The 16,981-nt window shown below is 45.6% G+C and overlaps 1 protein-coding gene across 1 annotated transcript in view; it reads right to left on the bottom strand.

Annotated features, from left to right (window-relative positions):
* SKIC2 (SKI2 subunit of superkiller complex) overlaps nucleotides 1–16,981 on the bottom strand; it is a 125,039-nt gene that overhangs the window by 38,384 nt on the left and 69,674 nt on the right. Inside the window, exon 19 of the mRNA XM_082263474.1 lies at nucleotides 3,696–3,807. Coding sequence (XP_082119600.1) covers nucleotides 3,696–3,807 — 112 coding nt within the window. The remainder of the gene's footprint in view (nucleotides 1–3,695; nucleotides 3,808–16,981) is intronic.

Here is a 16,981-nt window from a genome sequence, read left to right as displayed (position 1 = left end):
CATAAGGCAGATTGGCTAAGGTCTTACGTGAAGACTGGTCCACCGACCAACATTTCAACCAAACCAGGCGGCGAGACAACACCGCCACGCTGTGCACAAGTGCAGCCAACGGGACTAGGTCCAAGTCCGCATCACACAGATACATGACACCCTGGTGGATTTGATCCACCATATCCAGGGTCGCCGGCGAGGCAGAATCGGCCACTAGGACGCGCCTAAGCATCTGCGTCCAACTTGCGACCGCCTGGGCCGCCATGAGAGAGGCAAACAGAGCCTTAAGCATAGAACCCGTAACAGAATAAGTATGACGGGCAAGAGACTCCAATCTCCTATCCGTGGCATCACGGAACACAGGGGAATCCTCTGCAGGAATCGCAGTGGATTTGTTTAAAACCGCAATTGCGTGATCCACCAGGGGTGGCACACACCACCTTTCATCAGTGGAAGGCGAGAAAGGATAACGCAGCTTGAACCTACTTGGTACAGCAAAAGGTTTGCGTAGATTGCGCCATTGTTCCTTAACAACGCGCTGAAAATCATCATTGCAGGGAAAAACCTGCGGCGTCCTGCGTTTTCTCTGCGTCCCATAAGCCGCCAAGGCAGCGGGGGGACACACTTCATCCTGCAAACGCAGCGTTTGTTTTATGGAAGCAATCAATTCATCCATGATTGCAAGCTCTTCAGGCGAGCCAGGGGGAGAATAATCAACCCCGTCAACTTCAGCCTCCACCTCGGACCCCACTAGATCCAGGGAGGAGCGGGACCCCGATAAGGAGGCCCCCGCCATAACAACCCCATCACCTTCACCCTCAGAATCAGAGGAAAGAGCAACTCTGGGTCTTTTAGTAGATTGAGCAGCCACCAGCATCTGCACCTGAGCAACAAGGCCAGCCACAATAGTGGCTAAATCCCCCCCTGGGGGGGAAACAGCGGTCCCCTGGCTTTCCACCAAGGTGGTAGGAAATTTGCCCTCCTGAGAATCCATTGCCCCTATAACAAATGCCGGATAATAAAGGGTTAACTGCCCCTTTAACAAGCGCGGCGAGCGCAGCCCACCGCACCACACACAAGCACAATGAGACCCCCACAGGGACAATAAAACTGACACAGGCAATGGATAGGAAGGATATAACCTGAGGAGACCCTCGCCGCTGCTGCTGCCTCGATCGGTGTTCCTGGAGAAGAGGAAGTGATGCTGCCAGGGCGCTCTATGAAAGCCTATGGGAGGCTACAAGAAAATGGCCGCCATGCATGTAGAACATGCGGCCGGAGCGAGTGTAGGCAAAATGGCGCCGTTTGGCGCCGAAACCGCCGCTCCACAGTACAGTAATGCACACATGTCTGTATATAAAAAAACATGTCAGATCGCCGCAGCGATCGCTGTATAATGCCCAAACATGCCCCACAGCACACAGCTACTCACACTGACAAGGCTGACACACACAGTGTCACACAGCTCCCCCCCCCCCTTGCAGCCCACAGCATGCAGCCGAGAGATAGGGAGACAAACAGTGTGAATAGAGGCAGGTTACACAGTCCCAGACTGACACCCCCCCAGACAGACAGGTCCCCACATAAATACACTTACCTCACAGTGGCGTGGGGGACCCGCACAGGCGAACAAGCCGCTGCACATGAGGCAGGGAGAGTCGCATACAAGACGCACAAAATGGGGGTTAAGAAACCGCACAGCGTCCAGTGAGGTAGCCACCTCACCAATCATCCCTGCACCGAACAGGGATGGGTCGTTCACTGTGCCAGGAGCGTTACCTGGCTGAACGCTCGATGGCAGGCTGGGAAGCCACTGACCCACGACCTGCGACCAGGGGGATCAGCCCGAGACCCAGCCCGCATGATCCTCTTCATCCGAAGAACTAACTAATGCTGACAAAAAGAACAGCTAAGTAAAGGTAGAGAGAAAACTCAAACAAAAAATCAAAAAAGAAGAAAGAGTCTGGGGCACAAAGCCCCAGCACAGAGAGAGCCAGCCACTCCTGACAAGCTAGACATTAAAACTGAGATATGGTTGCAGGAAGTAGGAGGGTATTGACTGAGGGGAACCACCCCTTGAGGGTGGGATATGTTAAAAGCTTTAATGTTAACATATTCTGTTGCCTAGCTACTCCTTCGGAGCAAAGTCTAATACCCCATATGTGACGAATATGAAGAGGCGGCGACTGTCGGAGGACGTAAGAGAAAAAAAGTTTTTTTGTTTAGGTTATAAAATTTTGTAAATAGATAAGTTTTTTCCTGCACTGATGACACCGCACTGACAGGCACTGATGAGGAGACACTGATGGGGTGGCACTGATATGCAGCACTGATGGGCACTGATAGGTAGCACTGATATGCAGCACTGATGGGCACTGATATGCAGCATTGGTGGGCACTGATAGGCAGCACTGATGGGCACTGATAGGCAGCACTGATGGGCACTGATGGGCGGCACTGATGGGCACTGATAGGTGGCACTGATGGGCACTGATAAATGGCACTGATGGGCGGCACTGATCGGCACTGATGGGGGGCACTGATAGGCAGCACTGGTGGGCAATAATGGGCACTGGTGGGCGGCACTGATAGATGGCAATAACGGGCACTGGTGGGCAGCACTGATAGATGGCATTGGTGGGCAGCACTGATGGGGGGGCAGCACTGGCAGGCTCTCTGAGCCCTGTTTGCCATCCCTGGTGGTCATGGTGGGCATCCCTGGTGGTCATGGGTGGGCATCCCTGGTGGCTCTAGTGGCATCCCCTCCCCCCAGGTCTGCACTGGTAATCAATCATCTGATTACCAGCACAGACCCCCCCTGTGATCAGTGAGTAATTAGAAATACTCACTGATCACCCCGGCTGCAGAATCGATCCTCTTCTCTTCTCCTCACTGACAGGATCTGTCAGGAGGAGAAGAGATCGAAGCCGTTACAACGGCTGTATTGACATTACATGACGGCTGTGATTGGTCACAGCCGTCATGTGATCAGGAGGGCCAATCACAGGGCCCTCCTGCCGAGTCTTGTTGCTCTGTGTCCTAGGGACACAGGCACATCGAGATCGCGCCGCTGCGCGTGCCCGCGGCGGCGCGATCTCTCTCCTTCTGAAGGACGTTCTGGAACGTCCATTCAGAAGGACGAGACTCCCGCCCGGCCGTATATGTACTATGGCCGGGTGGGAGGTAGTTAATATATCTGCAACAATGTCAACAATTCTGTGTTTTTCTGTCAGTATGGGGTGCTATGTGTACATTCATGAGGAAGAAGAATGATTTTAGCAAATGGCTGCAATATAACAAAGAGTGACAAATTTAAGGGGGTCTGAATACTTTCCGTACCCACTGTATAAAAAGTATATGCATGTGTTTGTCTATATATATATATATATATATATATATGTGTGTGCCTCTGTGTGTCTGTGTAAATCCAGGAAGTGAACTAGCAGCAGCTTCAGCTGCCCATAGTTAAAATGGCTGCAGCCAGCCTTAGTGGAGGGAGGTTTTTGCAGCATTAAGGCAAGTACAGAATCATAGTATATATGTTTTATGTAGTAATGTATTTTTATTACAAATTCTGCAGACTGCAGTTACTCTTTAAGTGGATAAGTTAGATTTACGTGGTTCCAACATCCTTGTACCAAGTTTTATCAGTGCATGCAATAACAGTGAAGTGGATGACAATCACATGAAGAAGTGTATCGTACCTGGAGTCAGGTCTCGGAAGTTGGTGCCATCGTGTTTTCTAATTGAATCGAACACCACCGTACGAGCCGGCATGTTAACTCCCATGGCAAAAGTCTCTGTGGCAAACAGGATCTGAGAGAACAAAACACAGCTTAGAAGAATAATCATAAACTTTGGTAAAGTTGTCATTTTCTGAAATAAACACAACTATTTTACATTAAAATACATCAAGGTGGTAAAGAACAAAAAGCCAACACACCTACACACTGGTATAACATTTGAAAATTATACCTATCTAAAGTAACCCAGAGCCTCAAGAGTCAGCTACCAGGCGTGGGCACTAGAGGGAGCGCACTGATCAGACAAACAGTCTAAAAACATTTGTTTTTTTGGGCTCCGGAGCAATGTTGTTTTTTTTGTTAATGATCTAGTTCAGCTTTTTTCAACCCGAGTTCCTCCACAGGTTACTAGGGGGTTTCTCTTGAAATTAGCAATTTCTGCCTCCCACTCAAGTAACCACTGACACAACTGTCACCACTTTTTAGCTATCTGTAATGGTGGCCATACACTGTGCAATAAAACTGAACAATCGGGGTCTGATTTTGAGAAAACAATCAAAAGAGAGAGACCAAGCAAAAGAAAAAATGTCATGGCCGAACAATGAGTGTGACATATAGTAATGGTTTTATTCGACCTAAGTTGATTTGTTTTGGTAAAAAAAAAAAAAAAAGGAAAAAGCAATCGTTCAGGGTCGGCTGATGCCATTTTTCATGTCCTTACAGGTCGAATGATCGTATGTTTTCCACAAGGGCAACAAATAACGCCATCGACCCCATACAATATTTTTATTACTGCCACAATCAAAAAACTTCTTTGTCGAAAGGGACATTGATCAAACCATGCATGACCACCATAAGGGAATAATTTTTCCCAATGACACCACTGTAATGGGGTCCTTCTCCCAATAATCACCAATGTCAAGTAGTCATTCTAATGCTAACCACCAATCTAAAGGAACCCTTCTCCACTGTCCACTAATCTAAGTGAACCCTTCTCCACTGTCCACTAATCTAAGTGAACCCTTCTCCACTGTCCACTAATCTAAGTGAACCCTTCTCTACTGTCCACTAATCTAAGTGAACCCTTCTCTACTGTCCACTAATCTAAGTGAACCCTTCTCCACTGTCCACTAATCTAAGTGAACCCTTCTCTACTGTCCACTAATCTAAGTGAACCCTTCTCCACTGTCCACCAATCTAAGGGGGCCCTTCTCCACTGTCCACCAAAGTGAAGGAGGTCTTCACTGACCACCAATCTAAGGGGGTCCTTCTTCACTGTCTACCAATCCAAGGGAACCCTTCTCCACTGTCTACTAATCTAAGTGAACCCTTCTCCACTGTCCACTAATCTAAGTGAACCCTTCTCCACTGTCCACTAATCTAAGTGAACCCTTCTCCACTGTCCACCAATCTAAGGGGGCCTTTCTCCACTGTCCACCAAAGTGAAGGAGGTCTTCGTTGACCACCAATCTAAGGGGGACCTTCTTCATGTAAGTTTGAGAAAAGCTGATCTAGTTGAAGAGTGCCGAGATAAAAATACGGACAATGCAAGGGAACACCACAACGGGCACAACTTTTTTATTTTTATCTTTAACATGACATATTTATAATTTCAGAAAAATCACCATTCTGGCAACAATGCTTGTTATTGTCACACTTCAGTCCCTATGGATGCCCCCAATGCTTGGCCAAATGTAGATTCCTAAGTGACCAGCTAAAAGAGACTTTTCCTGTTCTTTTTTGGTGATGTGTCAGATGCATATTTGAACTTTGGCTCTATCCTAAGCTAGATATGCAATATCTGTCATCAAAGGAACTAGGGTCAGGTGATGTACTATTTCTTTGGAGTGCTGTTTTTTTTTTTTTTAAAAGAAATTTTATTTGCATTTTCAAAATACAAACCTTGACACAAAATGAGTTGGAGTGCTGTTTAAAACTTCTTTCAATTTTTTGGTTGCACATCTGTCATTCCGGGCGCCTTTATTTCCGGTGTATGGCGCATTGTGATCCATTTTACATTATTAGTCTAAGGACTTTATTCCCATTTACCTCTTTTATACTATAAAGAGAACTGCTCATCAACATGGGTCACGGTGACCTACTCAGAGCCCCCGTGATCAATATTTTGTGGATCACATGTGAATAGGGAGTGTATATAAATAAACTTTGCAGGGCTATTCAGCCTACGAAACTGCATGCACATTTGTTCTGTGCGAATGACAGCAAATCAAATGGTAATAGGCTATTTTCTCTCCAGGTCGGGTGTTCTTCATTCATACAGAATAGAGTGAATCAGGAAAATATTATTACTATTATGACTGCTGGATGAAGCTGATGATTGTAGTAAATAAGTATTTAAGATTATGAGCTTAATCTAGTGGCCATAATGCAGTATTTTCCTGATTCACTGTATTTTGTATGAGAGAAGAACATCCAACCTGAAAAGAAAATAGCCCGATTACCATTCAATTGCGTCCTCTAATGCACAAAATTAATGTACATGCAGTTTTTCAGGATAAATAACTTTGCAATTTTTTTTTATCAATACACCCCCATGTGTCTGCATATACCAACAGCAATTTGTGACAGCAAGCTCATACACAACTTAACCACTTCAGCTCCGGAAGGTTTACCCCCCCCCTCCCTTCATGGCCAGATTTTTTGAAACGGCACTGCGTTACTTTAACTGACAATTGCCCAGTTTTGTGACGCTGCACCCAAAAAAAATTGATGTCCTTTTTTTCCCCACAAATAGAACTTTCTTTTGGTGGTATTTAAGGTTTTGCGCTATAAACAAAAGACCGACAATTTTGAAAAAACAAAAAAAAAGAAAAAAAAAAAAAAACAATTCTTTTACTTTCCGCTATAAAACATATCCAATAAACAAAATGTAAAAAATCGAATTTCGTCATCAATTTAGGCCAATATGTCTTCTGCTACATATTTTTGGTAAAAAAAATCCCAATAAGCATATACTTATAGGTTTGCGCAAAAGTTATAGCGTCTACAAACTATGGGATATTTTTATGTAATTTTTATTTTATTTTACTAGTAATGGCGGCAATCAGTGACTTAAAGCGGGACTACAATATTGTGGCGGACAAATTGGACATTTAGTGGACCAGTGACACCAATATAGTTATCAGTGCTAAAAAAAATATGCAGTTTCACTGTACTAATGACACTGGAAGGAAGGGGTTAACATCAGGGGCAATCAAATGGCTAAATGTGTTCCTAGGGAGTGCTTTCCAACTGTGTGGGGGATGCTTGTACTGTGGGAAGTGAGAGATCTGTGTTCCTGCTTATCTCTGTCTTCCCTTGTCACAGAACGGCGATCTGCCTTGTTTACGTAGGCAGACTGCCATTCTACCTCTGTCAGGAACGATCGGAGGGTCCTGGCAGATATGGGGTCCGCCGGACCCACCGATTGGCTCCCGCTGTGTCCAACTACAGCAGGAGCCAGTTGCCGGTGGCACGCGTGCGCACCACAAACCCGAAAGAGGCAATCACGTACAGGTATGTACGTGGGGCGGTCGGCAAGTAGATTAAAGTGTGAACCCAACATTTCATATTCCTGATATGTGCCTGCTGTACCATGTACTTGCATGAAAAAAAAAGTCTCCTGTACTCTTTGTATTGCTTCTTTTGTGTGAAATCCCTGGTGTTCCTGCCAGTCCCTCCTCTTTCCTATTAAAAGCTGACCACACTGGGCATGATAACACAATGTAGTCCATTCTCTAGCTGTGCTGGGAAATCAGCCTACTCTCCTCCAAAGATCAGACTTGTCTTGATACACCCCCTTTGCACAGCCTTTCACTGGGAAAATTAGTGTACTGCTGTTTCTCCTCCTCCAGTTCTCTGTTCTCACAGCTGTATAAGGAGCTTAGACGTTATGTGATCACTTATGAAACGGGGAAAAAAAAAAAAAAGGTATTTATGTTGTTTTTTTTATCTATACACAAATGCTTTGCCATTCTTTTTTATTTTAAACTGAATGGGCTGTTTTACAAGGTGAGGGTTTACATATACTTTAACCACTAGACGATCGCCCGCCACCGATGTACTGCGACAGGCAGCGGCTCCTGGGGGAAACCCCGTACATGTACAGCGCTCGCTCTGGAGAGTCTAGGGGGAGAGCGCACCTCGCCGGCGGCACGCTCTTGCGCTCGTCAGCGGGGAAGCTGGCGTGTGTGTCAGGCACCTGACACCCTCGATTTCTCCCGGCTGTCAGAGAAGGACGGTCGGCTGATGTAAACATAGCCATCCGTCCTTCTGCCTGCAATGATCACAGAGACCATGCGATCCTGCTATAAAGGATCGGATGTCTCTATGATCATTTCACAAGCCCAACCCCCCCACAGTTAGAATCACTCCCCTAGGCTTACATTTAACCCCTTGAGCACCAATAGTATTAACCCCTTCCCTGCCAGTGTCATTATTACAGTAACAGTGCATATTTTTAGCACTGATTACTGTAGTATTGTCACTAGTCCCCCCAAAAGTGTCAATTAGGGGTCCAATCTGTCCGCCGCAATGTCGCAGTACCGCAAACAAATCGCAAATCGCCGCCATTACTAAAAAAAAAAACAATAAAAATTACATAAATCTTTCCCGTAGTTAGTAAACGCAATAACTTTGCACAAACCAATCAAATTACGCTTATTGCATTTTTTTTTTGCCAAAAATATGTGGCAGAAAACAAATTGGCCTAAAATGTTAAAAAATTTAGATTTTTTAATTTTTTTTGGGGAATGTTATATAGCAGAATGTGAAAAATATTGTTTTTTTTCAAAATTATCGCTCTTTTTTTTTGTTTATAGCGCAAAAAATAAAAAATCACACAGGTGATCAAATACCACCAAAAGAAAGCTCTATTTGTGAGGAAAAAAAGGACATCAATTTCGTTTGGGTACAGCGTCGCATGACCACGCAACGCCGAATGGCAAAATAGGGCCTGGTCATTAAGGGGGAAAATCCTCCGGTCTGAAAGTGGTTAATTGTACAGAGAGAATTCTTTGCTATCACACAATGACTTGAGTAATAGCCACATCTGGAATATTCCTGCAGACATCAATTTTTAGTATATATACTAAACTGAAAGTTCATTTATAAATATTAATTTATTAAAAGTGAATTTATATTTTATAAATCTACGAACTCTATTTTCACAGAGAAATCACTGATAATGCATACAATAATGAAAGACTTTCGTTCTGCCATTTTTCGGGTATGCTGACTATTGGAATTGTTGCATCAACTGCTGCCTTTATTTATTTACTTTCTGATGCCACAATTGGCAGGGATTCAATTTCTTTGGAAATTCTGTAGAAGAGTCATGTAGTACTTTGACTTCTCTTTGTTTACCTGGGGATTTTTCTTTTATACCAACTATAACAGAGATATTTTGGATGTAACTTTCCATATGCAAGTCTATGCGAATTGCCTAGGCGTAAATTGTAGAAGTGGGAGTGAGGAACTGTCAGATAAAGGGGATGAGGATTAGCGGGACTTTCGCTTTTAAGTGAAGGCCTACTTTATTATTTATTTTTTAATAGACCCATATTAAAGCGATTGCACACTCTCATATATACCCAATAAAGTGATTGGCCTCAGATGATACACAGGTCAAACAAATCCCCCCACATAGGTTGCATACTTTTATCTGCAGCCTTCTCTCCTCTACAGCCATACAGAGTCCAGAATTTACACAGCATTTCTGAGCTTTCAGAAAGCAGGGGGCGGGGGGGCTGAAGTTACACTCTACAGCTCTCAGTGAGAGCTGATTGGAGGGAAGGGACACACCCAGGGCCGGTGCAAGGATTTTTGACACCCTAGGTGAAACCTCATTTTGCCGCCGCCCGGCTTAGTAGCAGCGGTGGGGGGGGGGGGGGGGATGAGTGGCAGCGGTAGTGATGAGGGGATGGGATCAGTGGCAGCGGTGGTGGTGGGATGGTAATAATGGCAGCAGTAGTGGGGGAGGGGGGATCAGTGGTGGGGAAGGGGATGTGATGAGTAGCAGCAGTGGCGGGGGAGGCAGGGATGGGATCAGCAGTGATGGGATGGGTGGCAGCAGTGGTGGGGGGATGGGATGAGTTGCAGCAGTGGTGGGATGGGATCAGAGGCAGCGGTGGTGGGATGGCTGACAGCGGTGGTGGTATGGGGTGACCGGCAGCGATGGTGGGATGGGATGAGCGGCAGTGGTGATGGGATGGGATGAGCGGCAGCGGTGGTGGGATGGGATGAGTGGCAGTGGTGATGGGATGGGATGAGTGGCAGCAGTGGTGGGATGGGATGGAATGAGTGGCAGTGGTGGTGGAATGAGTGGCAGCGGTGGTGGGATGAGTGGCGGTGGTGGGGTGGGATGAGTGGCGGCGGTGGGGGGAAATGGGATGAGTGGCAATGGTGGTGGGATGGGATGAGTGGCAGTGGTGATGAGATGGGATGAGTGGCAGCAGGGATGGGATGGGATAGGTGGCAGCAGGGATGCGATGAGTGGCAGCAGGGATGGGATGCGATGAGTCAGCAGGGATGGGATGAGTGGCATCAGGGATGGGATGGGATAAATGGCAGTAGGAATGGGATGAGTCAGCAGGGATGGGATGAGTGGCATTAGGGATGGGATGGTATGAGTCAGCAGGGATGGGATGAGTGGCAGCAGGGATGTAATGTGATGGGATGAGTGGCAGCAGGGATGGGATGGTATGAGTCAGCAGGGATGGGATGAGTGGCAGCAGGGATGGGATGGGATGAATGGCAGCAGGGATGGGATGGGATGAGTGGCAGTAGGAATGGGATGGTATGAGTCAGCAGGGATGGGATGAGTGGCATTAGGGATGGGATGGTATGAGTCAGCAGGGATGGGATGAGTGGCAGCAGGGATGGAATGGGATGGGATGAGTGGCAGCAGGGATGGGATGGTATGAGTCAGCAGGGATGGGATGAATGGCAGCAGGGATGGGATGGGATGAGTGGCAGCAGGGATGGGATGGGATGAGTCAGCAGGGCAGAGGACTGGGTGACAGCAGAGCAGAGGACTGTGAGAAATGGGGTTCAAAACTGCTCTGCCTAATTTCTTACAGTTAGGACAGTGATACATGAATAACCAGATACCATCTTAATCTTTGCCAGCTTTTTTACTTCTATCTAAAAGTATAAAGATAGAAGTAAAAAAGCTGACAAAGATCAAGATTGTATTTGGTTATTCATGTCCAGTGGCTGCATAATAAAAAAAAACGAATTTTTAGAGACATTTTTGTTTTTACCTCCATGTTGCTCTCTGCCCCCCCCCCCCCCCCCCGTCACAGGCAGGATCCCTCTTGGCTGGCCACGCACCCTCATGAGTCCCGACCAGTGACACTGAAGGGGGCGGGCCAGCTCCTTTGCATCAATCAGAGCCCTAAACAGCTCTGCAGCTGGGAGAGCCAGAGAAGGGAATATGTTACTGCATTAGATAGTTCCCACCCCGCGCCCCTGCACGATACCCCTGTAGGGGACATTCCCTCTCATGCTCCGGACCTCCGGTACACTCTCGCAGACCGGCCACACGGACGGCGGCTCTAGATCAGAGGTGATATCCATCGGGGATGAGGAGGCGTCAGGCCGTGGCTGCGCCCTAGGCGGCAGTGCGCTCTAGGCGACTGCCTAGTTCGTCTAGCGGTAGCGACGGCCCTGGACACACCCCCTTCACACAGCACACAGGAAGTGAGCTGAGACTGTCAATCAGCTGGAGGTCCCTCCACTGTCACCTTTTTTCCTTTGGTATCAGGAAAGCTTGTCAGAAGTGCTTCATGCTGATAGCAGAGGAAGGAGGCAGCAGACAGAACTGACACTAAGGCCCCAGTCACACTTGTACGACCTGAAAGTCACGCTACTTTGGCACGTGACTTCAACGCAACTTGAAGCAATGCCTGTGTAATCTTGAGGTCTATGGACATCAATTTGGAGTGCAACTTTGACACAACTTTGGATTGGTGCAACTTGTATACATCTTTGGCTTTGACCAGTAATAAAGGGCTACTGTTGCACACAAGTTGCATTGTACAACATTCAGGTACAACTATTATGCAATTTCTGAGGGTTAGCATTGAAGTCTATTGCCCTCAAGTTGCATAAAAGTCGGAACAAAGTAGTCTGAGTAGAGGGGCCGGGAGAGTAGAGAGCAGAGATTGGACAGAGTGGAGAGAGCGGACTACAACTGGGGAGGCAGCACTACAGAGACACAGCTACCTGTCCTGGTGTCACTGTATGAGATATTCTCAAGTCGGACCATATGCTCAGGGCCAGGACAAGGGGTGGGCGAGAGGGACGGCTGCCCTGGGCGCAATGGTTTACTGTCGGGATATGGGCACCTTTTTTTCTGTTACAAGGCTGACAGCGGCAGTGATTTTGACAAGCATGTGACATTAAATAAAACAAAGGACGATCCACTTATGAAAATCACAAGAAGTCTCTACCCTGAGCCAATAATCAAAGGAGGCAATCACATAAAAGAAAAAAGCTGACACCTACACCATAATAGCAATCTATACACAAGGGTGAATCAGGTCAATGACCTAAAACCACCAGCATGCACATCATTAATGTGGGGGGTGCAGTTTGGCATCTTTGCCCTGGGTGCTGGAATACCTTGTCCCGGGACCGCATATGAATCATGGATTCTGAGGGAGACCGCATCTGTTAACCTTTCATCTTCCTTGGAGAAACAAAAGGTCCTGGCTGGGTTCAAGCCAAAAGCGCTACTGACCTCTTTTTTGTAAGAGGTCCAGTTAGTCTGGTAAGCAGGCATTTCTGCTTTGGTGGAGGTCACATCACACTCTTGGTGGTAGAAGGTGCTATTTCTGTAATACTGTTGGACTTTACTCCATTGGGTATATTTTTGCCCTGGTGTCATATTACCATTGCGGAAGTACTTTCTTTCCCTTCTTTTTTTTAGGTTATACAGTTTATGGTTTTCACTGCACAAATTTTCATTGGTTCACGGTTTATGGATATTTTTATTCAATATTTGTATAGCGCAGCTTTAGTTCTAATACAGTATGTGTATATCTCATATGGGGGCAATTTGGTGGTGATAAAAACATGCCTATTTTTACCCCTCTCTTCCCCCATGCCTATGGGTGAACCAAGTCCATTTAGAGAATGGCATTTCTCATCTTATTTACATTATATTATCAAAAGTATTGGGACGCCTGCCTTTACATGCACATGAACTTTAATGGCATGCCAGTCTTGGTCCATAGGGTTCAGTATTGAGTTGGCCCACCTTTTGCAGCTATAACAGCTTCAACTCTTCTGGGAAGGCTGTCCACAAGGTTTAGGAGTGTGTCTATGGGAATGTTTGACGATTCTTCCAGAAGCGCATTTGGGGGTCAGGCACTGATGTTGGAGAAAAGTCCTGTCTCGCAGTCTCCGCTCTAACTCATCCCAAAGGTATTCTATCAGGTTGAGGTTTAGGACTCTGTGCAGTTAAGCCAAGTTACTCCACCCCAAACTCGCTAATCCATGTCTTTATTGACCTTACTTTGTGCACTGGTTCGCAGTCATGTTGGAACAGAAAGGGGCCATCCCCAAACTGTTCCCACAAAATGGGGAAGGCCCCTTCCTGTTCCAACATGACTGCGAAATTGTCCAAAATGTCTTGGTATGCTGACGCCTTAAGAGTTCCCTTCGTCTGGTAGCACTACATTGGGAAAAAACGTTCACCACCACCTCCTGAGGCCCTCTACGCTAGGGTTAAGGATGTGGAATTAATGGAGAAGCTTAAAGCCCGCATTGGGGACAGACTGGAAGCTCACAATCGCATCTGGGAGCCATGGCACCTCCGGGAGGACCCACCTTGAGTTTTTGTCCTCCTTTCTCATGCTCCTTTCTCTCCCTTTTACTTTTCCTTTCTTTCCTCTAGTCTCTATCTTTCTCCTTTTTTCTTTTCCTCCTTTATCTTCTCCCTCAGTATTTGAGTTGGTTGAAACTGAATATATACCAGTTTTCCTTTACAATGCTACATGTCACGTTGGACTATGTTATTTTTGCACAAACAGACTGTATTGTATTTCTGTTTATATGCTGCTTATCGTAGCCCTGCCTTATTCTTTGTTCTCAACAAAATGTAATACCACTTAATAAAAATTGATATTTGATAAAAGAAAAAAAAGAGTTCCCTTCATTGGAACTACAGGGCCAATCCCAACCCCTGAAAAACAATTCCACACCATAATCTTCCCTCCACCAAATGATTTGGACCAGTGTACAAAGCAAGGTCCATAAAGACATGGATGAGTGAGTTTGGGGTGGAGGAATTTGACTGACCTGCACAGAGTCCTGACCTAAACCCGATAGAACACCTTTGGGATGAATTAAAGCAGGGACTGTGAGCCAGGCCAGCTCGTCCAACATCAGTGCCTGATCGCACAAATGCGCTTCTGGAAGAATGGTCAAACATTCCCATAGACACACTATTAAACCTTGTGGACAGCCTTCCCAGAAGAGTTGAAGCTGTTATAGCTGCAAAGGGTGGGCCAACTCAATATTGAACCCTACGGACTAAGACTGGGATATCCTTAAAGTGGAAGTAAACTCTCCCCCACAAATGTTCCTTATTTAAATCATTAGTAAACCCTGTATAAGTGGAGTGTGCAGATGTCTCCTAGCCTGCTTGGTTTGCTTGTAACCTGTTCAGGTAATTTTAGTGACGTCAGTGGCACATGCGTGTAAATCCCTCGATTCACGGCCCGCTCATTGTGCCGTAAATCCATTGATTAATATACAGTAGCTCCATCATCCTCTCTGTGCCGCACTGAACCGAGATTCCGCAAGATTTGTGGGACTGGCAGTGTCATATAGCACGGCACACAGGAGTGGAGATAGGCTGTATTACACAGCAGATTTCGCATGCGCAAGATTACAGCTAGGAAACACAGAAAGGGCGGAAGCAGAGGGCACTGCGGACTCAGAAGGCAATACCTAGCATGGTGCCGGCTTCTCCTGATAAGCAAGAATTTTAAAACATCTGGAAAATAATTAGGAAACATCCGAAGGAGGTTATTACCAATGCAGAATGAGTTGGAATGCTTTATGTGTAATAAGCTGGCGTTATGGCATTATTAAGAAGCAGCATTAAGAGACAGAGTTTACTTCCGCTTTAAAGTTCATGTGCATGTAAAGGTAGGCGCCCCAATACTTTTTACAATATAGTAAAACCTTGGTTTGAGAGTAACTTGGTTTAAGAGCGCTTTGCAAGACAAGCAAAATTTTCAAATAAATTTTGACTTGATATACAAGCGATGTCTTGATATACAAGTAGCCTCAAGTCACAGCTGAGTATAAAAGAGAAGAGAGGCGCCTCTAAGTGTAGCAATATGGTTACATTTAATGAAGGTACAACATTTAGAAACTCACATGGTTGATGATTGGAAGAGGCACATCTAAGTATGCAGGCATCCAGGCTAAAGCTGTCCACATAGACCATCCTCCGCACCGCCATCTACGTCATCCCTTCCATGCTGCCCCTCGCTTTCAGATCGTTTTACTGCAGGGTGGTCTTCCCGGTCAGGATTACAGACTGGCAGCCGGCGGTGCAGAAGATAGTCTATGTGGACAGCTTTACCCCGGATGCCTGCATACTTAGATGTGGCTGTTTTATTCATCAACCATGTGAGTTGCTAAATGTTGTACCTTTATTAAATAGAACCATATTGCTACACTTTGAGGCGCCTCTCTTCTCTTTGATACTCTGGAGCTCCTGCTGGATTTTGCTTCTAATCCACTTGTGGAAGCGGCTATTTGTGGATGGACATTTTATGGTTACATAACCTATCGCAATGCTATAATCTTTTTATATGGACTATAAACTAAAGGATTTATGAATAAATGGTTGTGGAACGAATCATCTGAGTTTCCATTATTTCTTATGGGGAAATTCGTTTTGATATAAGAGTGCTTTGGATTACAAGCATGTTTCCGGAACGAATTATGCTCGCAATCCAAGGTTTTACTGTATAGTGAATTACAGTGTTTTTACATATTGTACATTTATGTACAAGTAGCTTACAATCTAACGTTCTATCTCACATTCATACATACACATGTGTGGTGCTTGTCAAATCCTTGTGATAAAAAAAAGTTAACTGAGAAATCACCTCCGAAGAAGAGAAGCCTCAAACCTTGAACTCCCCCAAGGGCGCAAGGCTCCTGGCAGGGGCAGGGTACTCTTGGTCTACCAAGGCCGAAACCAGGTGTATCCTGCTAAAGCCAGTCCTCCAAGTACTTGCGGAGGGCTCCCCCAAAGAGAAAACCCTGGTTGAATAGAGGGAAAAGACCAGAAGGACACATATCCTCTCCATGGCATTAGGCCCTGCAAAAAACCTGAACCCCCTGTCTCTGCGAGGAAGAATAAACAAACCACACGTGCAGGGAGAACATGCAAACTCCATGCATAGTGTCCTTGTTGTGGTTTGAACTGAGAACCCCCAGGGATGCACACAATACCTCAGATCTTGCATTGTTGCAGGCATGCCTGAACAAATGTAGAGATCAGCAGAGGCTGGCAGGAAAATAGATTGCGGTTTAAATGTCAGCATGGCGATAAACATCGCAGAAGGCTGGGAAATAACTACACAAACATGGGCAGATAAGAAGCCAGCTGTCAGCGATTCATTTATCTCTTGACGGGAAAAAATTCAAACAAAATATTGATATATTAAGCTGTATTGCACAAGACAGAATTCACAGGAATCCTTGCTATCAGACAGTAAACAGATGGAGGAGATACCAGATAAAGTTCATTGCATCACCCCATATTATGCAGCTCCGACATTACTTTCATTTCACAGCACAGCTCCCTCCTGACGTATACTGTGCACAGCAAGTGAACATCCGTGAAAAAGCTGAATATTTCTGTAAAGTGTTTCTCCAACTATATGATTGTTATGTGTTCCCATTCACACAGCATACCTACATTAACCACTTTAAGACCGGAAGATTTTACCCCCTTCCTGACCAGGCCCTATTTTGCGATTCGGCACTGCGTTACTTTAACAGACAATTGCGCGGTCGTGCGACGCTGTACCCAAGCAAAATTTAAATCCTTTTTTTCCCCACAAATAGAGCTTACTTTTGGTGGCATTTGATCACTTGTTTGATTTTTTTTTTTTTTTGCGTTATAAACAAAAAATAGCGACAATGTTGAAAAAAAAAAAAACAATATTTTTCACTTTCTGCTATATAACATTCCCAAATTTAAAAAATCTAAA

This window comes from Pelophylax lessonae (assembly GCF_965119305.1).
Source record: "Pelophylax lessonae genome assembly, chromosome: 7".
Lineage (NCBI taxonomy): Eukaryota > Metazoa > Chordata > Amphibia > Anura > Ranidae > Pelophylax > Pelophylax lessonae.
The sequence above is the reverse complement of the archived record's forward strand: the minus strand, read 5'-3'. Positions and strand labels throughout refer to the sequence as shown.